We start from the raw sequence: 27,064 nt of genomic DNA, 5'->3' as shown, positions 1-27,064 counted from the left end.
AGTACTTTTGATGAACATATTTCTGCTCTAGAACCCACACACTCTACTCTCCAAACCCTCTTTCCGCTAAAGAACATGGGGTGATGTAAAGAAATAAGTTTCCTGTTTGAGAATGCAAACACAGGCATGGTGGTGCTGTTCCATTGGGAGAGGGAGAGAGGATGTTTACACAATCAGTTGCTCCCTAGGAAAGATGCAGTCTTAAATGCATCTTTATCATTGATGGACTATAATGATGATTTCACATGTTCTTTAAACATAATTCCATCTACAGTGTATCTAAACATGTTCTGTCAGAGACAGATAATCATCCTCAGCTTTCCTTCGTATCCTCTGAACATACTGACCCTATTTAAACCAAGCTAGAGATGATGAGTCATTTTAGGAAAATCTGCCTAAACATTTCATATTCAAAACAAAGTATCTGAGGGCACACCTGATGCTGCTGGTGTTTTCCTTCCATCCACATTCAGTCCATGTATACAAACACTTGAAAAGTACATCATAACTTTTAAAAACTTTGGGCCGGATTTAGAGTTTGCCAGTTAGGTGCTCTGTCACAAACATTGCGGATAGACTGTCACACCTAATTACAATGCATTATATCCTAATATACTTATAATTACATAGATTATATATTTGGCACATTTGTGATGAAGTGCCCATCCACCAAACTCTAAATGAAGCCCAACGGTTTGTCCAACATGGCAAAGTGTACACTACCAGATAAAACACACCCTACAACAATATTAAGGATAAGAGACGAGCCATTCACATGCTAAACACAATAGCTAAACTGTAATTTAGCCTGCAGACAAAGTTGGTGCTAGACAGACAGTTACCTCCATGGTTTGAGATCCTGAACTCACATACCAACTGACTAATTTGGTGCAATGTCATGGGACCTATTTACAAACTGCATTTTGTTGTACATTTAGTAGTACTACAGGATCACAACACACATGCTACAAAATGCAATTCACAATCCTACATGCGTCTCCACCTTTCCTATCTTTTCTATTCGCACATCTTGGCCACAAGTATGGAGACCTCTGCACATGTAGGCCTATGTTTTAGCAGTAAATGTGGGAGGGACTGAGGAGGGGCTGAAAAATGGTGACTACTTGCGCCTAAATGGTGAATTAGGAAAGGGTTTAGGGAGGGACATGCAAAAAATAAAAACAAAAAACACTCACCCACACAAGAATTATTCCATGGCATTGGCTATTCACAAATTGCACTTTGAAAGATACTATAGTCCAAAAAGTCCACACACTGTCACAAACGTACAGCCTTGGAGTATGCCCAGCACCACACAAGTCCACTCAAAGGTATACTGTAACACACTCTCATTAAAAGTAATGGAGGCTGGGCCTTAAAATAACACATAATGTTTCATGAAGCAGGGCACACGCTGGATGGGATTTTCACTTCTTCTCACAGTCTTAAAGTTATAGAAGGGTCTCCTCTGCCCTTGTCGGATCACTCACTTATTAATTTTACCCTTCCCATATCTGTTCACCGCAAGGATAATAAGGCTAGGCCTCAGGCTGCTCCTTGCAAAGCCTGGAGCAAAGTGGACAAAACTGCTCTTCGAACTGAACTGGCTGATTTTGTTCCCCCAGGTTGTGCCAATGTGGACACAGCAGTCAACAATTATATTAGCTGGTTATCCGACGCTATTAGCGTAGCTGTGCCTATCAAGTACATCTCGGGCAACCGGGCGGCACCAACCGCTCCATGGTTCTCTGATTTACTTTGCAATGAAAAACAAAAATGCCGTCGTATGGAGCGCCGTTGGCGTCTGAACTATTACGACTCTGATAAACAGATTTACAGGACAGCCTTCAGGTCCTATAAAGCACTTGTGGTTACCAAGAAAAGCAAATATTTTAAATCTCAGATTGATTCTGCAAAATATTCCTCAAAAGAGTTGTTTGCAGTCATAAATAAACTAACGGTTCCCAAGGCTTTGAACAAATTAGGCAGTCAACAGTTTGTTGATGATATGGCGTCTAACTTTAAAAGCAAAGTGCTGGATATTGTCTGCAATTTTAAAAATGGCACTGGTGCTCAGTCGGTCCCTAGTACGCAGGTCGCAGCTGCCGGCATGAGCAAGTTTCTTGAGTTCTCTCCTGTCTCAATTGATACAGTGAGCCATCTTATTTTGGCCTCCAAATCAGGTTCTCCATCGGACCCGTGCTCGTCAGTCTTTTTAATGGATCTAGTTGACCTGGTGAGTCCTGTATTAACGGACATTTTTAACAGAATGTTCTCCCTTGGCAGCTTTCCTACTATTTGGAAGGAGACCTCTGTGCTCCTGCTTCTCAAGAAACCTACCTTAGATGCATCCACAACATCGAATTATCGTCCCATTGCGCATCTTCCTCTTCAAGCAAAAATTGTGGACAAAATTATGAATGTCCAATTGACTAAGTTCATTGATGACAATGGGCTGTTGGATCATTCTCAGTTCGACTTTCGCAAGGAACACAGTACCGAGACTGCACTTATTAAGGCGACCGAAGAAATTAGAGCAGTTATGGACGGGGGAGGCACTGCAGCATTAATCTTGCTTGACCTCTCCGCCGCGTTCAACACTGTTGATCATACTCTCCTGACCCACCGATTAAAATCCTTGGATGTGGAAGGCTTGGCATTGGCCTTGTTGGCTTCCTTTTTGCAGGAGAGGAGATCAACGGTGTCACACGACGGGTTCAATTCGGAGCCTTTTGTGCTGCCTTGTGGTGTTCCACAGGGAAGTTCGCTGAGTCCACTGTTGTTCAATGTCTATGTCACGGAACTTGCGTTGCTAATCAGAGATTATGGCTTCTCATTAACATCATACGCAGATGACTCTCAGATTGTGGTTGCAGTTCATAAAAAACAGGTGTTAGGGCTATTAGTTGTTTGACTTTCAGAAACAAACTCCTGCTTTGGGAATTTATTTGAAAAAAACAAAAACACTTTATTGAGCAGCCACATGAAATATAGTGGCCACTCATCAACGCTACAGTACCTTAAGAAGAACAGCTGTGGTGGCATCTTCTTTAAAGGCACAGAGATCTCTGCCATGCAATGATAGATCTCCAACTGTGGCAGGCAGTCATCCACAAGGGTCACCAAGATCATCATCTCTGCCATGCTCGGGAGATGAAGGGTCACATGCCAAACCATAAATAGACCATTAGTTGTGTTCTATTCTGAGTTTTCCCAGCTGTTGCTTTCTACCCTTATTCCTGTATTAAAAGCATTGCGATAGCTGTTATTCAAGAACCCTCATATCCACAACTTTCTTTTAGTGGTACCATCTAGGATGCTTAACACTTGGTCTTTGCCATAAGAAGTATGTATGCATTTATGTACAAAGTATTTCTATAGCACAAGCCTAACCAAAAGGAAGCGGAGGATGTACACGGTCAAAGACAAGCATTAAGTCAACAAATAGTAGGAGAAGAAGCTTAGTTGTGGATGGTCAATGAACTGTGACGAACAGTTCATTAAAGAGGTGAGTCTTCAACTTTTTCCTAAATTAGAGCAGGGTTGGGGTGACGTGGGATGCTATTCCAGATCCTGTGTGCATGGATGGAAAAGGCCTGCTGTCTTTTTTTCTACTTTTTAAACTACAGACTCATGGTGTCCTGGCTGCGGGTGTCCCAAGATACACTGAATCAGGATCAACAGCTCTGTTTAATGGAGCTAAATTGCAATAATTCCTGCACTTCCCATTTTCAGCAACATAATGGTCCATCATATTTTGTTCAGAGGCTGAAAGTTTGTTCCTTTTGGACCTTAAGAATGTTATTAACGTTAAAATATGATCATTGCGCTTATTGATTTTGGCATGGTGATATTATAATCCTCATCTGCATCTTATACTTTATCTTGTAATTTATTATTAAACTAGAGGATTTTTTTTACCATTTCCTGGAAAGTATTAAAACATTTTTTAGGGCTTTGAGACTAGTCTAAATTAACCATGATTCCAGCCACTTACGCTTGCTAGTTTCTATCTTTGTTGAGACTGATATATGGGTTTCCTTTTTGTCCATGTGTCCAAGGGTTAAAGTATCAAAACACTTTTCAATCGTCTTTTCACTGAATTGTATGATAATGTGGAAACATCTAATTAAGAAAAGAAAGAATGGTGAATATTACAACAAATTCAACAGGATCTGAGTATAATAATTACAAAGATGAAGGGGAAAAACCTAGTGATACTGAATACAACTGATTATGCAAATGAGGTAAAAAGACCTCTGGCAGATAAAAACACATGTCAATTAATCAAAAAGAGACTAGCTAAGAAAGGGGTTGGTATGATATTTATATTGTAAAGATCATGGTGACTCAGTTTAGTTTTGTCAATTGGTGGTGGCACCTGTTGGGTGTCTTTAGAAAGCCCTCACCCACCAACCTAGTTGGTGGCATGCTTCATCATCGGGCCCACCCAGTGACACCTAGCGTGTCCCGGGTGTGCTACGACGCCTGATTACAGCGGAGCAGGTATGTCACTGTGTGTGCGGTGAAGGGTGATGAGATTGTGAGTTTAAAACGGCTTGGCGGGGGTCCCAGTACCCGGAGGGTAAAGAAGCTTTATTATCTGGGCCTCCGTCAGCGGTTAAAAATAAGGCTGTGGGACGTTAGAGGCGAGTTACGACCTCCCACGTCCTTTAGAGTGTCAACATGTTTCAGCCAGTGCCTTATCAATATGCTGGCTTTCTTCAGGACTGATAAAAAAGGGTGTGTGTAATTAAAACTAGTGGGTGTGTAGTGCAGGCTATGTGTCTACACGCCCTAAAGTGTATCTAACTGTGAGAGGGGGGATTCCCTTCTCAAGATCACCTGTACATATAACATAAAGGACAAGGACAAAACATACAAAGGAAAAAGAGTCACTAAGAGATATTGATCATAAGTAATGGCAGCCGGCTTAATAGCGGTTGGGTGCAGGCTATAAGCGGCTCAAGTGTAATGGTACTGGTGGTACCATTATGGTGAAAGATCGCACTAGAACTTCGTTAGTGAAGTGGTTTAAAAAAACGATATTTACAACAGTGGTGAAAGAGGTGAAAAAATGAGGCGTAAGGGCTATTTCTTACGCTAGTTTTAAGTTGTTTTCTCTTCAAGGTTATTTAAGTGGCAAGGGGTTGACCCTATGTGGAAGACAAAGGATGGACCACTGGGGTTAGGAGACCTGTAGGGAGAAAAGAGTGGTGGCGCTTACCCATAGTAGAGGTGGTAGTTCAGCATACTCACAGGGCAAAAGTTACTCACTACCCAGGCAAATGGTAGCCCCCAGGACCGATGCCGCTCTTTGCAGCCAACCAGGGCCCAAATTTTCCTTTTTTAGGACGGGGCCACAGGACACGGGGACGCAGAAGATCTTTTTCGAATTTTTTGAATTTGGCCTGGGTCAGGTAGTCCTTGTACTCATTGATCTCTCTATTCTGGTCATCTAGCTTTTTCTTGTATGACGTAATAGTAGCTTTGAAGTGCCTCTCTGTTTCTTCGATTTCAATCATTAATGTATCTGACAGGCGTTTGGCTGTCTTTAGGATGAGTATCATCCAGTCCCTGGTGCAGTGCCAAGCGATCTGGGCCCAGTCCTTCCTGAAGGTGGGGTCATCAAGGAAGATCCTGGGTGCGTTGGATACTAAAAGCCCTTTCATCACCCACTACCACACACCCAATGACTTTACCTGGACAGTCATTGAGCAAATCCCTGAAAGCCCCATCAATAATGACAAGAAACTACTTAGCAAAGAGCAGAGATGGATATACCGTCTCTCTACTGCTACACATGGTCTGAACGATGCCATCCCCTGGAACTCTTTGACCAACCTGTGAATCCAGGGCTCAACTACCTGTCCCCTGTTAATTGAATAACCCCCTGAGCCTCTTAGTCCTAAATGTTGGGTCGCCTTGCCCATAAGGTTTGTCATGAACTGTATACCATTTGCCTGGGTAGTGAGTAACTTTTGCCCTTTAGCGCAATTACCCCAATTAGACCACCCACCAGCACCATGTGCGCTTTACCCCAAGGGCTCATGCACAGGAGCCAGCACGTGCACAAACTACTGAAGCTCCAATCACTCGTACACGTGTAAAAGTAACAGATGCGCTAAACGCCAGCGCATACCGATAGGATTCCCATAGGTAGCGCTCCAACTACACGCATGCGCGGCAGACCTAATCCACCGCGCATGCGCCGGATGAGTCAACCGCACCGCGCATGTGCAGACATCGCCCACTACACAGCGCACCAACGCGGAGCAACCGGCACTCACCTGAGCGCGATCATGACTCGGCAAACTCGAGTCTTTCCACCATTCCTTCCATCCTCCAGGTGCCCTCGCTCAACCAATCAGCCTCAGTATATAAACCGGCAGCACAGGCCATAACTTACCGGTTCTGCGAAGGAGGCACAACAGGTCCAAAGCCGGCGCTGGCCAGAAATCCTGTGAGTATGCTGAACTACCACCTCTACTATGGGTAAGCGCCACCACTCTTTTCTCCCTACAGGTCTCCTAACCCCAGTGGTCCATCCTTTGTCTTCCACATAGGGTCAACCCCTTGCCACTTAAATAACCTTGAAGAGAAAACAACTTAAAACTAGCGTAAGAAATAGCCCTTACGCCTCATTTTTTCACCTCTTTCACCACTGTTGTAAATATCGTTTTTTTAAACCACTTCACTAACGAAGTTCTAGTGCGATCTTTCACCATAATGGTACCACCAGTACCATTACACTTGAGCCGCTTATAGCCTGCACCCAACCGCTATTAAGCCGGCTGCCATTACTTATGATCAATATCTCTTAGTGACTCTTTTTCCTTTGTATGTTTTGTCCTTGTCCTTTATGTTATATGTACAGGTGATCTTGAGAAGGGAATCCCCCCTCTCACAGTTAGATACACTTTAGGGCGTGTAGACACATAGCCTGCACTACACACCCACTAGTTTTAATTACACACACCCTTTTTTATCAGTCCTGAAGAAAGCCAGCATATTGATAAGGCACTGGCTGAAACATGTTGACACTCTAAAGGACGTGGGAGGTCGTAACTCGCCTCTAACGTCCCACAGCCTTATTTTTAACCGCTGACGGAGGCCCAGATAATAAAGCTTCTTTACCCTCCGGGTACTGGGACCCCCGCCAAGCCGTTTTAAACTCACAATCTCATCACCCTTCACCGCACACACAGTGACATACCTGCTCCGCTGTAATCAGGCGTCTTAGCACACCCGGGACACGCTAGGTGTCACTGGGTGGGCCCGATGATGAAGCATGCCACCAACTAGGTTGGTGGGTAAGGGCTTTCTAAAGACACCCAACAGGTGCCACCACCAATTGACAAAACTAAACTGAGTCACCATGATCTTTACAATATAAATATCATACCAACCCCTTTCTTAGCTAGTCTCTTTTTGATTAATTGACATATAAACCGGGGATCTGGACTAGCTATCTGGTCCTCTCTCTCCCTCTTGATACACGCAGATAAAAACACATGCCAACTAATTATTAAATAACAAATTATCAGTTCCAATATGAGCTATTTGAATTGTTAAGAAAATATTGTGATGAGATATTAATTGCTAAAGAAGATTTTTATTTTTTTATGGTCTGGCAAACTTAAAGTATTGACATTTTATGTCCTTCCTAAAAAACATAATGAAGCTAAACATTCCACAGGACAATATATAGGGGATGGTATAGAGACTTTGAATGAAAATATAAAAAAATCTAATTTTGCAATCCGAGAGACTGAACAAAGAAGTAAGGATTTTGTATTGATATATTGCTTGATTGGCATTTGTTTAAACTGACACTGTGTACTAGATGCTTATCATACATGTGTTTTCTGAAACACACTTATGAGATGGTGCTGTTAAGCTGACTTCATACTTAGAGAAAACACTAATATTTCAAGACAAACCATTTTTTAAGAGTGTTTATCTTAATCTAGCTGCTGATTAAGCTACAATTAGCTATCTTACAACATTTTGTTGATTGAATGTTCATTATCCGGCTTTTTGACTTTTGAATGCTGATGTTGATAAATGTTAATTTGAATGGACACATTCCTATGAATTGATGTCTAAGCTTTTAACTGGAAGAAATAAAGATGACTTTACATTTTTTAACAAAACTTGAAGGCTCTGAAACGCTGCTAGGATATGTGCAGTAAGATGTTTGTTGTTGATAAGAAAGTTTGTGTTTGATCAACTTTTCAACCCCCACTCTGTTTTTTTCCTTTAGTGGCTGTAATTTGTGAGGCTCCTCTTTTTACAACATGCTCTTGCTCTGATGAAGACCTGATGAACCGAAATTAGAGCTGATACTTTAACACAATCCTCTTAGATTGACTCTGTTCCTTAAATAGCGCAACTAATAATGGATGTAATGCTCTTGGAGTCTCACTATCTCACATGTAGCTGTAAGCTTTTTTTTTCATTCAATTTGTTTCTTATCAAATTATGCATATGAAAAACTGAAAACATTGAACTCCTTGCTGTCTGCTGTATTTTAATACGAACTTATGCACTTCAAGAAACCATTCTAGTAATTTCTAGTTGGTCTGTTGCAGAATTTGTTTTTATTCTACGTTGCCACATTCCTGAAGCCAGTGACTCCTTCATTGTACTCGTATCCTCACTGCAACAGAAGAAGCGCTATCATCATTGCAGGGCTACCCCAATTCAGCTGACAAGTATTGGGAGATAAATTAAATGAGCCCAGTTTTCACTAATGCGATACAGGTGATCATGCAGGCCTAAACATGCAACAATGTTCTTGCGGTAGAGCAAATTATCAGTCTAGGTGCCAGTGATATTCAGGTCTGGACTTAGTGATCAGCTACACTCGACTGCTAGATACACTAGAACCGGACTCTGGAAATAAAATTGGGTGTATTGAGAACATAACCAACTTACAGCCAACATGCAACCTTCCATTATGTACTCAATGCTGTCCCTGAACAGCTGCAGACACATAGTGTCTCACTGTCTTTGTGAACTGAGCATGCAGGTCAGCTGTTGATCCAATATTTTTACAGTGTTGCAGAAAGTACTCTCAGCACAGTAAAATTCCAAATGTCCTTATTTCACCAAAAAACAAAGTGGAGCGTCAGATGAACATTGAGCCCCACACCTCTACTTATCGCGGTCTTATGCCAGCAACACAGCTTTTGTGATGTTCCCTTGCAGAGGCAAATGTGCAGACTGCAGAAGACCATATTATTGGGCAAGAGCACGAAAGCAATGATCAGTTGCCAGGGAACAAGCGGGTGTGAGTCTGACTGACGGATACAAATCACTTTGTAAACTGGGTGCTGTATTTTAGGTTTTGTGCATGTTACAGACTTATTCGGCTTGTGACATACCCTGCCTGGCCAAAAGGTTAGCCACAGAAAAGTGGTCACTGATGTGTGTGACTGAATTTTGCGAGAATTCTCAATTCTATTCTATCACCTCACACAATAATCTGTATATTTAGCAGGTCAACCACCTAGACATTGTGAAGATAGGAAAAGCCGGATGGGTATCCAATTTCAAATGCTTGTTTTGTTTTCACTTGTGAGAAGAAATGAAACTTCAACCAGATATTTTGAAATTATATATTTACTGATTTTGAACACCCTAAGGAATCCATAAATACTAGAAAATTTACTTTTTCTTAACTGGTTTTAGACTGGTTATCTGAAAAGTCTCACTAAAAATGGGATTGCTGTTCACCGACCTAAAATATGCACATGTTGGCATTCCTGACTTCATAAGATAGGGGCATAATAATGAGAATGACGGAATCTAAAATTCATGAGCTCCTGTATTTTTGACACAATTTTCAGTCCACACAATATTTGCGTTTCCAATATTCTGTCAGTGATCCAGATAAACCTATGTTGCGCTGCTAGGCCGATACCTGATTTTTTCCCAGTGATAGGAAACAATCCCTTGGTCATCGCTGCTCCTGCTTCCATCCAAGATAGTGCTGTCCACTGGGAACATCAGCTGCTTGTCTAGACCGGCCACAGCGGTCGGAGGGCGGTTACTTTCTGCAGGAAAAAAGACAAAAGCAAGACACACTGCGTTACAAACTGAGTTAAAGGTTTATCTAACTACTTTTGTAAATTAATTTAAGTATTTTCTGGTTATATTTGCACAAATAGCATATAACCTTCACAGTTTCACTTAGACATGGAATGTCCAGTTTTTATGTTCTGGATAAGATAAATAGGGAATTTTAGGCGATAAATGTGAAAAGTTTCATGATAATTATCTTTGAGGGAAACTTTTTTGCACACCGGAGCTGAACTTGGGTGTGTAAAACTGAAATAAAATCACCTAATTTTGCAATTTTGAAATACGGATTCACTGAATAAGGATCAACAGACATTTGCACCCACAGATCTGTTAGGAGGATTTCCCGGTGAGCTACATATACTAACTAAAACAAATTCAACTTATGTACAGCAATAATATTCAGTGGAAACTTGTCCTTGGAGGTCACTCGTGTATACACAGTAACCAGTATCCATCCTGACACAAGCTCTTCCCCAATTTGGTGAGTCAGATTAGTTCATTTGCACTAGAAGCAGGATTCAAGAGGGCTTGATGATGAACTTATCAATAACCAAAGACACCACTTTGATTTATCATGGAATGTTGAGACAGCCAATGCGCCTAGAAAACAGGTGTCACAGATCCACATTCAGTGCTGCACATGAAGGTGAGAGAGCGCAAATTTGAATAAAAATTATGTATAGGCCATATTTACAAGCACATTGTATAACGTAGGAATGAAATATATTGTAACGTGAAGTTGACACTTATAGCATAAAGTTAACTGAGATAATCCAAAGTAATATAGGAAATGTAACTGTATTCATTTTAGAATATGCATTAGATTTAGAAGGCCCGTATACGTAGTGGGCTGATGTAGAAATGTATAGAAATGCTTACGAAATGTAGAACGTGCAAAGTAGAATTCATGTACGTGTATAACCTTAAATGGAGAAGCGGCGAGAAATGAAACGTGAAGAAATGCGTAGAGCATGTATAAAACGATATAGCGAATGAGAATATAAAGTTATACCTTATGTAGTTTGTATTCAATGTATAATGTATTCACTTCTATGTAAAGGGATTGCTAAATACGAGTATATAAATGTGTGTTAAAGGTTATACTGTGTAGAAGGCTTTAGTAAGAATGTTAGAAAGGTTTAGGTCATTTGTGATTTTAACCTGACTGACCAAGGGTTCACAGGAGTGTAGTCCGCTGTATGTAATTTAGTGGGCTCACAGGAGTCGTGAATAGCCTTGCTGTGAACGTGCGAGCCAAGGAGTCTAGAGCTTACTAGATTTAGGGTGACAACGCTGGACAAGGTTTATGGTCTGAACGTGATAAGAAGCGCTTAGAATTTGAGAGTTGTTTTGAGAAGTCCATTCACAGGACCTAGAAGGGTCAACATCATAGTCGTAGTTTAAAGTTCTGTTGACAATGTTGACTTGTGCTCTGAAATGTCAATTATAATATTGAATGAAGTTACCAATAAGAAGACGAAGATGACATCTGAGGAGAAAGGTCAACTTAACGGACGGCGAAAGAGACGAAGCAAGGAAAAGGCTGGAAGATTACCTCATGGGGAAAGTCCGTGGTGGGCGTCAAGGGGCGTTCCACCCACACTGCGATTGTGTATTTTAGGGACAGCACCCCGGGGTGAAGATAGCAATCGGCAATCAGCAATTAGCCATTAGCGAAGGCGAAGGCGAACAGCTCAGAGAGAAGGGCAATAGAGCAGATGACTTGAGCAGATGCGCTGAGAGAGATCAGAGCGCAAGAGAGCAGTAGGCCGAGGACCCTTAGAGAGCGGATGGGTAGGCAGAGAGGGTACTGCTTCTTAAACTTAAGTTACCTTTAGAGGCTAAGAGAGTTTGAACTTCTTTGGGAGTCAAACTGCTGACACCTTTTTAGGTTAAGAACTTGCAAAGTAGGGATGTCACTTAGTATAGAGTAGGGACAGATTTAACTTGATACGTTTCTCTTTCTGTAGATGACGCAAAGGAACCACTTCACATCGATGCTTTAAATTGCAGATTCTGGAATTGATTTTGTATTTGTATACTTTGAGGTTTATCCTGAGGGGATTGTATCGCATTTAAATTTGACTTTTATATAAAACTTTCAAAACTTCATCAGTTGTAAGTGGTTTTTCCGAGTGGCGTCAGTTTATGGGGTTTATCTAACCTATGTGGGGTTTGTCTTTTACTCAATGACAGATACCAACGGTCCAAAATTGACGAATGAGATAAGTTATTAAATTGATCATAAATTGATATCAAAATCTCATTCCCCGCAGTTGGTAGCAGAGTAATGATGGTTATCTTCTTGAGGAAGACGACCTAGGCCAGGTTTAGTTTACCCCAAGGTCCCTAGTCATCGACGACCAGAAGACGAATCCCTGCCGAAGACGGTGCTGACGGTGCGTCGAGAGAAAAGCAGCAGAGTCGGTCGAGAGTGAGTATAAGGGTCATGCGTTGTAAGATTGCGGTGTTTTATGTTGTTCCTGTGTTGTAATGTCAAGCGGAGTTGAATGCCTGTAGTGTGATTGGGGGAAGGTTGTGAGCGCGCGCAACCGGATGAAATCTTAAGCTCCAGAGAAGGACTTAAGTGGTTCGGGTGTATCGAACACCCAGAGTAATTTGTCTACCATTGAAAGGGAGTCATGAGGTACCATTGATTTCCCGACAGACCGATGATAGGGGGAGCGTATGAGTGAGTGGATGAGTAACGGACGCTGGTCGTACGTTTACTGTGTGTAAGTAACCTATCAGTTGAGGCGATCGTCTGACCGTAAGAGGGAAGACGTTTCGTCAGTTGAGGTAGCAATTACAGTTAGACTGTGGCCGTACAGTCAGAGAAAAGTGATCGCTTGGACGGAAGTAGTCATTTTTCGGTGTATGAATGAAAACGCATGCGAAATCGTGAGACGAGTTGAGAACGGAGGAGAACTGCTGCAGAGAGGGAACGAGTGACGTCAGCATAGAACCACGCTGAGATTGGTTAGTTTGTCAGACGTCAGCGAAGAGCCGCACTGGGATAGGCTGATTAGCGAGAATCGCACAGGGATTGGTGGTTGTCATCAGGACGTAAACAAGGAAGAGAATTAATAAGGAATACCGTACATTATCGAAAATGAAGTGTTTTAAGGGTTTAAGGAGGATCTTTAGGAGAAATAGAAGAAATTTATATGCCGGAGAAGAAGCTCCACCAGAAAGCACACCAGCTTATCATATGGCAGTGAATGTAGGCTTGCACTCGATATTATGGATCTCCGAGTGGAATAAGCTAACCGAAGGAAGTAAGGAACTGACGTTTCCGAGATTCGGAACGTTTAAGCTAGATGTATTGAACGAACTAAAAGCGGTAATGCTTGCAACAAGACCTCTACCGAGGCCAACACAGTTCGAAGCACTTAGTGTATGGTTTAGAACAGCACACGAAAAGAGCGTAAAGAGGCGCCAGGAACGAGTGAGACGATCAGTAAAGGCAGTACAGGATGCCAAATGGGATGAGGAAGCTAAGAAATGGAGGGTGCAGAAGATAGAAGCAGACAAACTGTACCCGATGCTAGAAGTTACAGGAGAAAGGAAACCTCTAGAGGAAGATGAGGAAAGCGAGACAGAAGAGGATCTGATAGAGAGGCTATTAACAGATAGACCACCGCCGTACAGCGGAGGGGCCGCAAGTCCCATATTACCACAAGAGGACGGAGCTAGATGGGGGGAATATAAATCGATCTAAGTAACAGAGTGGGATGCCAAGAAAGAGGAGGAAGTACCTCAGTCTAGTTCCGAACAGAGAGTAGTGGGAAGATTCGTGGTCCAGAAAATGCCAGAGACGCAGTATGCAAGATCGTATCAAATGCCAGATGCTCTACAAGTACCGGTTACCATAGGCCCTATTGTGTCAATCTATAACCCAGAAGGGGTCCAGCAGGAGGAACAGGCACGATGGGACAGGGAAAGGGCGGAGATGGAGAATAGGAATACCATGATGAATCCTCAGAGACAGATACTAGCACCGATGAGTCGGAGTACCCCATTAGATGCTGCAACAGGTCCCTGGGTAGAACAGGGGGGTCAAAGAGGGCCGATGGACTTAAGAGGACCAAAACCGAAAACCCATAAGGAATTAAGGGAATACCTGAGAGAATGGGATACTGCCGAAGAAGCTCGGAATAAAGGTTTAGAAACAGGAGCTGAGTGGAGAGACCAAGATAACCGGATCCTCTCTCATTGTGGAGCTGGCGAGAGCAGCCCGGAGTGGGAGAGAGGGAGTCAGGAAAGCAGAGGAAATAATTGTCCTACTATCAGCGGCAATAGGCAAATGTGCGATGACAGGAGTGCAGGGTGTGGCGAAGTGCCTCGCGTCACCTTTAGAGAAGGGGAACGAAGGACGCAGGAGTATCGAAATACTTTCAGATGCACTCACCATACCCCGGGTGAAACAGTGCAACATTGGAATCACGGGAACATGGAGAGTCGAGAAGGGTCTCGCCACGCATCCGGTGATCGTGAGCGAAGTCATGACAATGTAGGGAGTCGCGAAACGTCTCGCCATACTTCTGGTGATCAAGAACGAGATCGCGGGAGCATGGAGGGCCATGAAGGACCTTATCGGTTATTGAGCGACACCAGACAGCAAGCGAGTTACAGTGATTCTGAACAGAACGGTGGATCCTATCTCGTATCTGGAGAAACCGAGCTGAAAAGGCGCAATGTAGGGATGGGGGATGGAGCAATGTTCCACCACACCCCACGGGAAGATGGAAAGGCTTGGGATCTAGAGAGGTGGGAACAAAGGGATGGAAAGAAAACTCCTCATAACTCACCTGTGTTCAGGCGTAGGGCGCATAGTGGAGGTGAGAGAGGTATGAGCGAACCACCTAGGACTGACATACTGAGAGCTGAAATAAAAGCAAAACGGCTTGATGTAATGAGTTTGAAGTCAGACTTAGATGAAATAATTGATGGCACAGTGGCAATAGAGAGATTAGAATTGTACGCACCAGATGAAATATTGTTCTTATCCAAGGATGTTACTCGGAGAGCGAGGTCAGCTCATGAGAATTTAACTAATTTAGCAAATAGGTATATGATAGACCTGTCACGAACCAAAGCCTTACAGCCGAATCATAGGCTAAATTGCACAGACCTAGATTTGGATGAACGTAGAACGATTGGACTAAGAGTACACATACGGGAACTAGTCATGTGTATTAGGATATGGAGAGATCTGGACAGATGGGAGGAAAAATGGTCTAAGAAGGGATCTGTCAGAAGAAGTACACTTGTGAAGTCCCAGGACACAGACCTAATGCGAATGGAAGCTTTCCCTTTGCGAGAAATCGCGAACGGAAACTACGTTCACGTACCCTGGAGTAGGGGGGATTTGGCGGCATTCACCAATTCCTTCCCAAAGCTTAGAGAAAATCCCGTTGAGTGGTACAAGCAGGTAGAGAGGTTCGTGAAGATCTCTAAGGTGCTGTGGATCGATTTGAACACATTGTTCGATATCGTAGTACCCGGAGATTTGTGGACGGCATGCAAACTTAGTATTGAATGGCCTACTTGTGAGCCTCCGAGAGATAACCGGACAAATGGTCCATCAGATAGAGTCATGGAAAAATACGAAAGAGTAATAACATGGCTGAAAGAGAAAGTGCCAGTGCAGGATATAGACTGGGTTAAGATAGATCGAACAACTCAGGAGCCCAAAGAGACAGTTCACAAGTTCTATGAGAGGTTACTGAAAGCATTTAAACAATACAGTGGGTTAGACGTAATGGATCCTAAGGACATAGGACAGTTTGTGTCGAAGTTTGTTTTAGGATTAAGACCAGACATAAGCCTGATGATACAACAGCATCTGATCTGTTGGCAGAACAAACCCTTAGATGAAATTCTGAGGTATGCCAGGTACTGTAGCGATGAGATAGATTCTAAGGCAAAGAAACTCAAGGAAAAGTTAATGCTGGTACAAATGCAAGCAGCTGGAAAGGGTGGACAGCGGCAACAGGGAACAGGAACGCAAGCAAAGAAACAGAATAATCAGAGCAGAGATGAGGAGGAAAGACCGAGACCGAGAATGGATATTGCGACACTGAAAAAGACAACGAGGTGTCATCAGTGTAACGAAGTGGGACATTGGAGACGCGAGTGTTCTTACAATGTTGAGACAGGAGAATTAGAGCAAGAGGAGGAAGAGGTACAGAACAACGTGGTTAAGGGAGCCGCAGTCCCGAAGGGAAAGTTTATCAAAGGGGGGACTCAGACTCCTCGAGCCCCGTTTCCTCAACCACCTCGCATCACAAATGGAGGGAAAACCTATAGACAAATGCCATTGTTCGTAGGAGGAGAAGAATGCTACTATGTTGATCCTCTTACAGGGCGACGAGTGAATAGGGAGGAAGACTGTACTCTAGGTGCAGCCCTGGAAGTAGATCAGAGAGGACCATACGTAGAGGCTGAAGTAGCTGGATGTCCTACAACCTTTTTGGTGGATACAGGGGCCACTCGATCCACGCTGAGATCAGCGGTAGTCCCAGGTTTGCCAATATCGGGAGAGACGATTCAGGTGGTAGGAGTCGCAAACAAGAGGATGACGAATCCTCTGACAGAACCAGTGTCAGTAAAGATAGGGAATTACAGTGACGAACATCAGTTCGTGATCTGTGATTCTAGCCCTGTGTGTTTGCTAGGAAGAGATCTGTTGTGTAAACTGAATTGCACAATACATTGTACACCTGAAGGAGTAGAAGTGCAGACCAATGATGAGGATGCTGATTTTAAGGTTGTAAACCCGCAGGAGTGCGTGGAACTATATCCTACCTTGACAGTGGAGGAGCTTCCACAGGACTTGAGGGAGAAAGTGTCAGCTGAGGTGTGGGATTTTACTGGAGAGGAAATAGGATTGATTAAAGGGGTAGAGCCAGTAAAGATTATGGTAAAACCCAATGCTGAGTATCCAAGAATACCACAATACAAGTTGACTCCAGAGACGATTGCAGGAATAAAGCCTGTGATCGAATCTATGATTAAACAAGGAATACTGAAGGAGATCGTGGGAAGTCCATGTAACTCCCCGATTATGGGTTTGCAGAAACCTAGTGGAAAATACAGGATAGTGCAGGATCTTCGAAAGATTAATAATATTGTTGTCTCATGTTGTCCAGTGGTACCGAATCCATCAGTGATATTATTTCAGATACCGTTCCAAGCTGAATGGTTTACCGTGATAGATTTGTGCCAGGCTTTCTTTTCGATTCCTTTAGATGAAGAGAGTCAGTATCTTTTCGCTTTTAAGCTGGAAGATCGCGTTTTAACATGGTGTCGTATCCCTCAGGGGTATACAGAAAGCCCATCGATCTTTAACCAGCTATTAAAAAGAAATCTTGAAAGTCTAGTACTGCCCAAGAATTCAGTTCTGGTCCAGTACATAGACAACCTCCTAGTTGCGTCAGAAACTGAGGAAGCTTGCAGAGTAGACACCATAACCTTGTTAAATCACTTGGCCGAGAACGGGCACAAGGTGTCTCCAAGTAAATTGCAATATTGTAAGAATGAAGTGCAATACTTGGGCCATAGGATTGAAAAGGGAAAACGGAAGGTGTCTCCAGACAGAATAGAGGCGATCATGAAAATGAACGCGCCTACAACACAAAGAGAAGTCAGGATGTTTCTAGGCATGGTCGGTTATTGTCGGCAGTGGATAGCCAACTTCTCACTGAAGGCAAAACCGTTGCTACAACTGACGCACAAAGGAGTAAGTGATCCGGTACCATGGGACAAAGATTGTTTGATGGCGTTTTTGCAGCTGAGGGAGGACTTATGTCGTGCCCCGGCTTTGGGAATGCCTGATTACACAAAACCATTTTTGCTTTACTGCTGCGAAAGAGAGGGATGCGCTTTAGCAGTTTTAGCTCAGATACACGGAGATGCGCGTAGACCAGTAGCGTATTTTTCGGCTACATTAGATCCAGTAGCCGCAGCGTTGCCCGGATGTCTCAAATCCGTAGCCGCAACGGGTGTCAGCATTGAACGTTCTGAAAGCGTGGTCATGGGTCACCAGTTAGAGGTGTTTGTACCGCATTCTGTAGAATTGTTAATGACCAGGACTAAGACTCAGCATCTGACGAATAGCAGGCTCACACGCTACGAGCAAGTCATACTGGCTGCCGAGAATGTGACCCTAAAAAGATGCTCCGTCTTGAATTCTGCAACTTTGATGCCACTTCCGAATGAGGTGGATGATGAAAATTGTACAGATCATGACTGCCTTGATGTGACTGAACTATGCACCAAACCGAGACCCGATATTGTAGATGAGCCATTGACTGACCCCGATGAAATTTTCTTTGTAGATGGTTCATGTGTAAGGGACAATATCGGTCAGCTGAGAGCAGCTTATGCAGTTTGCACAATTACGAGAGTAATAGAAGCCGCTTGCCTGGAAGGAGTACACTCCGCTCAGGTAGCTGAAATTGTTGCTTTGACGCGTGCTTGCCTAGCAGGCGACAAACTTCGAGTCACCATATACACCGATAGCCAGTATGGTTTCGGGGTAGTTCACGACTATGGGCAGTTATGGTCTCAAAGAGGTTACATGACCTCCTCGGGTTCTCCCATTAGGAATGGAGAATTTGTGAGACTTTTGTTAGAGGCATTGCAAGGCCCAACAGCTATTGCAGTGGTCAAATGCGCAGCGCATACGAAAAACGTTGATTTTGTATCACTAGGCAACCGCTATGCGGATGAAGTAGCGCGTTACTGCGCAGAACAGGGATATTCTCACACTGATGTAAAAGTGGGGGGAGTCCAAGAAAGAACTGAATTGACAATGTTGTTAGATACTGTAGATACGTGGGATGAATTAAGAAGTGTTCAGGAAAATGCACCAGACGAGGAGAAAAGGAGTTGGGAAACGGCTGGTTGTTCCAGAAGTGAGATGAATTTCTGGATATCCGCCGATGGGAGAGCAGTTTTACCAAATGAACTTGTTAGTCCAATGGCAAGGAAATTGCATGGATCAGCGCACATAGGAAGAGATGCTATGGTGAGAGTGTTCAGACAAACGTGGTTTAATCCCAAGTTTAGAGTAGCGGCAGAAGCCGTGTGTCAGCGATGTACGATTTGTCAGCAGCTAAATGTGGGAAAGAGAACACCAGTCACATTGAGTCATATTGGGAGGTCTGGGGGGCCTTTTAATAGTAGAATGCAGCGTGATTTTATAGAAATGCCTAAATGCAATAGACTCAGATACGTTTTAGTGATTGTCTGCATATTTTCTAGATGGGTTGAGGCTTACCCTACACGTAGGTGCGATACACTTACAGTAGCAAAATTGTTACTTAGAGAGTTAATACCGAGGTTTGGGGTGCCATCCTCTTTGGAATCGGACAGAGGAACTCATTTTAACAGCGAAATAGTGAAGATGCTATGTTCAGCTTTAGGTATCGATCAGAAACTTCATTGCAGCTATCGACCAGAAGCTTCAGGGATTGTAGAGCAAATCAACAGCACGATAAAGTCCAGACTTGCCAAAGTTTGTTCAGCAACATCCCTGAGTTGGCCAGACGCACTTCCAGTGGTTCTTATGAGCATACGTAGCACACCAGATAGGAAAACAGGTCTCTCTCCTCATGAAGTGCTAATGGGGAGAGCCATGAGATTGCCATCGGTTCCGACTGCAGCCCTAGTGAACATCACAGACGATTTGATCTTGGACTACTGTAAGGGACTATCTGATGCCGTTAATTATGTGTCCCTCCAGGTCCAGGCTGCAGAGGTTCCATCAGCACAAGATTTGTGCCACGACCTGAGTCCGGGGGACTGGGTCCTGGTGAAGAAGCATGTCAGAAAGAACTGCTTAGACGTGCGCTGGAGAGGACCGTTTCAAGTCATACTTGTGACGAACACTGCAGTAAAGTGTGGAGGCCTGCCAAACTGGATACATGCCTCACACACCCGAAGAGTGCCAACACCTCTAGAAGAAACAGCTCCTCTCTCGGATGAGAATCCAGCGGAAAGCGGAGAAGCCATAGAGGGGGAAAGCCAAGCTGTGGAGGTGATCGAAGAGGCTGAGATTGAGACGGAACAGGTCGACGAAGGTCAGGACACCAGTGGGACCGAAGTCGCCTCAGGAGAAGAGAGTAATTGGGAGATAGAATCAGATACTGAACAAGCGGAAAGTGACCAAGAGACAAGTCCAAGAATAAGGAGCGGGAGGACAAGGAGTGATGAAACTAGTTGGCCGGAGAGAAGGAGAAGGCCAAGTTTGAAAGCAGATCAAGAAAGAGCTCTTGTCCCGATCGCTGAAGAATCGGATCAGGAAGAGGAAACTACAGACTCAGGAACTGAAAGTCCAAGAAGATCGAGAAGGGTACGTGTGCCCTGCAGAAGGTACGCCACCCCAGAGTGGACTTATCTAGCAGATGTCTTGGGGACAGAAATCTGGGAGAGTGAAGAAAGTGAAAGTAATCGATCACGATCCATTTGTGGCAGTGGAGATATGGATGTTGACGCCTGGACTCGAGACTGAGGGGTTACTGACTTTCACACTTCCCATACCCCCATATTTGAGTCAAATTCAAGATCTAGTGCTAAATAGATTACAATTTCCGACGTTTGGTCAGCAGATTCCGGAAGAAGAAGAAAAAGTCATTCGTTTTGAATTATTAGAAATTGTTGTGAAAGCTGCAGGTGCGAGAATAATTGTTGATGCATAAAAGACTTTTTGTATATAAGTTATAAAGAAGAAGATAACCTAGCGCCGAGTGGAAAGAAGAATAAAATTAGGGATTACATTTAGAGGACGGAGAAGGGCTAGGGTTGTCTGCTGCTGGAAAGAGAAAAGACATTGTTGCGAAAAAGAGACTTTATTGATAAAAAGCACTTTAAGACTGAGAAAGCAAACAAAGAAACCAAAGACTAGAAAAGAAAATTTTCGCTAGAGAACGAGTTGCGCTGTTTTGATAACATGGAGAACGGCAACCCAAACAGAAAAGCTAGATATATAGTAGGTACACTTATAGCAATAGTAATATTTCTAATAATTACAGTAGTGACCATATCATACATAATAGGACATGAAAACGATAAAGAAATAGCAAATGTGAAAACTGTAACGACTTTGAAACCTGCTCTTGTAGGGAAGAAGGAGGAGAGCAATGTTATACGTGAAAAGGCGTTACTAGCAGATGAAGCTCGTAGGTTACACGTAGACGAGTCACAGGGAAATTTTAGGTCAAACGCATATGCTAAACTGTTGTACGAATATATCGATGCCATGGAGGCCAAAGATTGCTATGTTTGTATGCAATTGCCGGCTTCTGTAGATTAAGGCATTAGATATCATCATCTCCCATTGACTTATGGGATAACATGTAGTTTACTGCTTAGTATATTTTATGGTAGGGAAGGATTTGAGTACTACTTTTCAAATTATGATTCGGTACTGCCTGAAGTTCCGAATTATAAGCAGATGAATAAGTGGGACTATTATAAAAAGGAGGATAGACTAGCCAAATTCTTTCTTCCATGGGATACACTAGATACTTCATATGCACGCAGAAATAACCTAACTTGCAAAGTGTCAGAGGTTGAGAAAAAGTTCATAGGACAAGTAGATGACCGATACAGAAGGCAGAAGATTCTAAAAATGTCAGGACAATGGAAGACGGATTGGACAGAAGAAGAGAAGGCACATAAAAAGAAAGGTAGTAATGGTCCAATAGCTTTGGATAAAACGCAGAAAGGAAAGTTATGTTTAACTCGAAGCAAGACGTATTATGAGAGTGTATCTGTAGGTGAAGTAAATTGCGAACATGCTTTTAGATTGGAGTACTATACGAAAGATTTCATGAAAGGGATGCAAGCTATTCCGAATGTGTATTTTGTATGTGGAAGAAATGCCTATGTAAAACTACCTGACAATTGGTACGGTTCGTGTTACTTGGCAATTGTCTTCCCCAAAATATATCATGCAAAGGATGTAGCGATGGTAGAAGGAAAGGCTTCGAGGAGAGCGAAAAGGGAAGTAGGAGATGCAGAAGTAGTAGGAGATGTATTTGGAGCAATGTTTCCTATGTTAGGTTTAATACTTAACGATGTTAAGATCAGGAGACTAGCTACAGTTGTAGATAGATTATCTGCAAGTACTGCAAGATCTTTAATGTTGGTAGAAGGGGAGATGCAGTCGATTAGAGCAATGGTTCTTCAGAACCGACTTGCTTTAGATGTACTGCTAGCAAAAGAAGGCGGAGTTTGTAAGGCTTTGAAGGTCCAGGAATGTTGTACTTATATTCCTGATAATTCAAAACCACTTGAGAAAGTCATACAGAACATTACACAGATTCATAAAGAAATCGAAGATTTATCAAAAATAAACGTTTGGGAAAAAGTCGGTCATGGAGTAGGAAAGGTTGGGAGTTGGTTTACTAATCTTGGTAAAGGCATAGTATGGTACATATTAAAACCTGTATTGATAGTATTAATTTGTATAATCACATTGTTAGGTTTAGTAAAATTGTATAAATGGTATAGGTCGAACCGGTTACAACGAACAATGAGAGAGCAAGAAAGGAGATTAGCTGCTTTACAAGACCAACAGTACAAAAGCTTAAGAGCTCTCGAAACGATGAAAAGAGGGAATATTGTAACTAGTTCTGTGTAGAGATATTATTCAAATTTCATTTAGTGATGACTCCTAGAAGTCATCAAAGGGGGGACTGAGAGAGCGCAAATTTGAATAAAAATTATGTATAGGCCATATTTACAAGCACATCGTATAACGTAGGAATGAAATATATTGTAACGTGAAGTTGACACTTATAGCATAAAGTTAACTGAGATAATCCAAAGTAATATAGGAAATGTAACTGTATTCATTTTAGAATATGCATTAGATTTAGAAGGCCCGTATACGTAGTGGGCTGATGTAGAAATGTATAGAAATGCTTACGAAATGTAGAACGTGCAAAGTAGAATTCATGTACGTGTATAACCTTAAATGGAGAAGCGGCGAGAAATGAAACGTGAAGAAATGCGTAGAGCATGTATAAAACGATATAGCGAATGAGAATATAAAGTTATACCTTATGTAGTTTGTATTCAATGTATAATGTATTCACTTCTATGTAAAGGGATTGCTAAATACGAGTATATAAATGTGTGTTAAAGGTTATACTGTGTAGAAGGCTTTAGTAAGAATGTTAGAAAGGTTTAGGTCATTTGTGATTTTAACCTGACTGACCAAGGGTTCACAGGAGTGTAGTCCGCTGTATGTAATTTAGTGGGCTCACAGGAGTCGTGAATAGCCTTGCTGTGAACGTGCGAGCCAAGGAGTCTAGAGCTTACTAGATTTAGGGTGACAACGCTGGACAAGGTTTATGGTCTGAACGTGATAAGAAGCGCTTAGAATTTGAGAGTTGTTTTGAGAAGTCCATTCACAGGACCTAGAAGGGTCAACATCATAGTCGTAGTTTAAAGTTCTGTTGACAATGTTGACTTGTGCTCTGAAATGTCAATTATAATATTGAATGAAGTTACCAATAAGAAGACGAAGATGACATCTGAGGAGAAAGGTCAACTTAACGGACGGCGAAAGAGACGAAGCAAGGAAAAGGCTGGAAGATTACCTCATGGGGAAAGTCCGTGGTGGGCGTCAAGGGGCGTTCCACCCACACTGCGATTGTGTATTTTAGGGACAGCACCCCGGGGTGAAGATAGCAATCGGCAATCAGCAATTAGCCATTAGCGAAGGCGAAGGCGAACAGCTCAGAGAGAAGGGCAATAGAGCAGATGACTTGAGCAGATGCGCTGAGAGAGATCAGAGCGCAAGAGAGCAGTAGGCCGAGGACCCTTAGAGAGCGGATGGGTAGGCAGAGAGGGTACTGCTTCTTAAACTTAAGTTACCTTTAGAGGCTAAGAGAGTTTGAACTTCTTTGGGAGTCAAACTGCTGACACCTTTTTAGGTTAAGAACTTGCAAAGTAGGGATGTCACTTAGTATAGAGTAGGGACAGATTTAACTTGATACGTTTCTCTTTCTGTAGATGACGCAAAGGAACCACTTCACATCGATGCTTTAAATTGCAGATTCTGGAATTGATTTTGTATTTGTATACTTTGAGGTTTATCCTGAGGGGATTGTATCGCATTTAAATTTGACTTTTATATAAAACTTTCAAAACTTCATCAGTTGTAAGTGGTTTTTCCGAGTGGCGTCAGTTTATGGGGTTTATCTAACCTATGTGGGGTTTGTCTTTTACTCAATGACAGATACCAACGGTCCAAAATTGACGAATGAGATAAGTTATTAAATTGATCATAAATTGATATCAAAATCTCATTCCCCGCAAAGGCCTTTAATTAAATTGGACCATTAAAGTATTTCTTGTTAGGAAAATATTGAGGACTCTTCAAAGTGGCATGCACAATTAATTTTCGGTCTAATGCAGTGTGAGAACGTTACTTTGGGGTCTAAACACACAAAGGAGCCAGTCTGACCTCACCAAAACAACTAGGATCAACCCCTGACCTAAGTCATTCATGAAAAGAAGTCAAAATGATACTGATGAACACATTACTGCTGTAGAGACACTGAACTAATCTTCTGGACATTTCTAGTTCTTTTTCACATTTTTTACTTATTTTATAGGATGTTCTTTACCTGGGGCCTGAGGCTCTCTCTCTCATGGTTGTTCCACCCCGGGCGAAGTATGTTGTTCTAAAAAGTGGTTCATAGCACTAAAAAGGTTGGGAACATCGGCTCTAAACAATGTTACTTTTTAGGCAAACATGGACGTCCATTTACAGACAAGTGAACGTTCCAAATTTTTTAGGGTTCTTCTAAATTGGAAGTCATCAAATGTATTCAGCTGCATTATTGCTCCATGCATTCGAGAATGACTGGAGGAGCCGAACTGTAAAGGACAGGGTCTGGATCTCAGCCTGCTAATGTGAGGTTTTAGTTTAGTGATCAATTTTAAATGATACCCAACTGAAAATGTGCCTAATCCCTGCAGTAGAAACGTGTGCTTTTACTTTAAATGAAGGCAATGTATAATAAGAGTGCCAATCTTTAATTGTGTCATACTGGCACGGAGGATGGATTCACATGCCTTCGCATTCATGTGATCTTTGAAACAAAGACAGTATTCAATTTCAAAGTACATAGGTTGAAAGGTGGATTTCAAATTAAAAATTCTTAGTTCAACCAAGCAGTGTGTGCCTATATTTTTGTCGTAGTTGAAAGGAACTTAAAAAATATCGTTGCTATGTGCAAGTATTGGAAAGAGGATTATTAGTAGTGCCAAATATGCATCTACCACTGGCAATAGGGCCACTGACACGGTTTAGGGCTCAGAAAAGGTCTCAGAAAATGATTCCCATGCTCAACCCTTCATCCATTGATAGCTTGGCTGCGAGCAGGCAGGTTTAACTTCAGAGACAAGTATGTAAAGCATTTAAAACACCAATTCAGCCAATAATTAAGACACAACACACAATAAAAATCTAACACCAATTTATAAACATAGGAATTATTTTTAACTTTAAAATAACACCAAAACAAAATAAAAAACAATGTAGGGAACCGGAGATATGAATGTTTGAAGATTTAGCACTATATAGGACATATTATTGTTATTATTTCGGATTTGTAGAGTGCATAGCTACCCTAGGACTTCCAAGCGCTAAGAGACAGGATGCAAGCTGAGGCTGGGCGACAATTAGAGGTACTGCTTGAACAGTCACATTTTTATTGACTTCCAAAATACAAATTCTTTATTCATGATCCGTGATTCACGCGGTAATGAGTTCCAGAGTTTGGGAGGTGGGAGAAGGAGCTGCCTCCTCACCTCGCTTTCCTGGCACATGTTGGTTTTATAAATCCTTCTGTGCTCATTCTCAGATTCCTATTTGCGACATATGTGGATACCAAGTTTCTAATTTTCCTTGGGCCCATGTTGAGCAAAGTTCTGTGCGTTATAACCAGTGTCTTGAGTTTGATTCTGACCTCCGCCGGAAGCCAATGAAGTTCATTGAGGTGCTTTTTGACTGACTCCCTAGCTGGGGCCTTAGACAGCAGCTGCCGCATTCTGGACCACCTGGTGTCTGTTAATCACGTATTTCGGCGCCCCTAGGAATAGTACATTTCTGTAGTCCAGGCATGATGTGACCATAGAATGGACTAGTCTTTCTGAGCTGTATGGGAATCCGATCTAGTACTTTCCGGAGTGTTCTGAGTAGTCCGAAACAGATGCCGGCTACTTTCTTGGCTTGAGTCATCATTGAGAAGTCCTTTTCGAGCCAAAAGCCCAGGTTCTTGATGGATAGTTTTGGCGTGGGTGGGCTGCCCAAGCAATTAGGCCAACTTATTGATGGCCTGGGAATTGTCTTATTCAGGATCATTAACTCCGTTTTGTCCTCGTTTAGTTTTAAGCACCTGTGAGTAATCCATTCCATAACTTTCTCCATGCAGGGCATAACCTGTCAGAGTCCCCATTGGTTCTGGGGTCTATAGAGTAAATCTTGGGCAATCTCAGATAGTGGCTCCATATAAACATTAAACAGTGTGGGACTCAGCGACCGGCACCCCGCAGATTAGGGACATGTCGAAAGAAGCACTCAGGTCCAGGAGTAAAAAAGCTGCTTATCTTCCCCGATCCAATGACATTCTGAGTTCCTCCACCACTGCTAACAGAGCAGACTCAGTGCTGTGCGCTGCACGGAATCTCATCTGGGTGGGGTGGACACAATGATTTGTTTCCAAGAACTCAGCCAACGATTTTTTAACGTGTTTTCCAGTAGCTTACCATAGAAACCCATTGCGCCTATTGGGACATTTGGTCACACTAGACCAGGACAAAGCCAAAGTTTCAGGCCGACTGCGATGGAGCTCTGTGCGGCTACCCCTCGCAGTAGGCCTCGGTCAACATGTTTACCATCTGACCTTGAAACTTTTCTGGAGCTTTTTCTTCCAAGGGTTCTCGAAGA

The 27,064-nt window shown here is 42.6% G+C and overlaps 1 protein-coding gene across 1 annotated transcript in view; it reads right to left on the bottom strand.

The window, feature by feature from the left end:
• KIAA0319 (KIAA0319 ortholog) overlaps positions 1–27,064 on the bottom strand; it is a 993,525-nt gene that overhangs the window by 182,301 nt on the left and 784,160 nt on the right. Inside the window, exon 12 of the mRNA XM_086965138.1 lies at positions 9,929–10,061. Coding sequence (XP_086821264.1) covers positions 9,929–10,061 — 133 coding nt within the window. The remainder of the gene's footprint in view (positions 1–9,928; positions 10,062–27,064) is intronic.

Source organism: Lissotriton vulgaris, chromosome 4_1 (assembly GCF_964263255.1).
Source record: "Lissotriton vulgaris chromosome 4_1, aLisVul1.2, whole genome shotgun sequence".
NCBI classification, from domain to species: Eukaryota; Metazoa; Chordata; class Amphibia; order Caudata; family Salamandridae; genus Lissotriton; species Lissotriton vulgaris.
The sequence above is the reverse complement of the archived record's forward strand: the minus strand, read 5'-3'. Positions and strand labels throughout refer to the sequence as shown.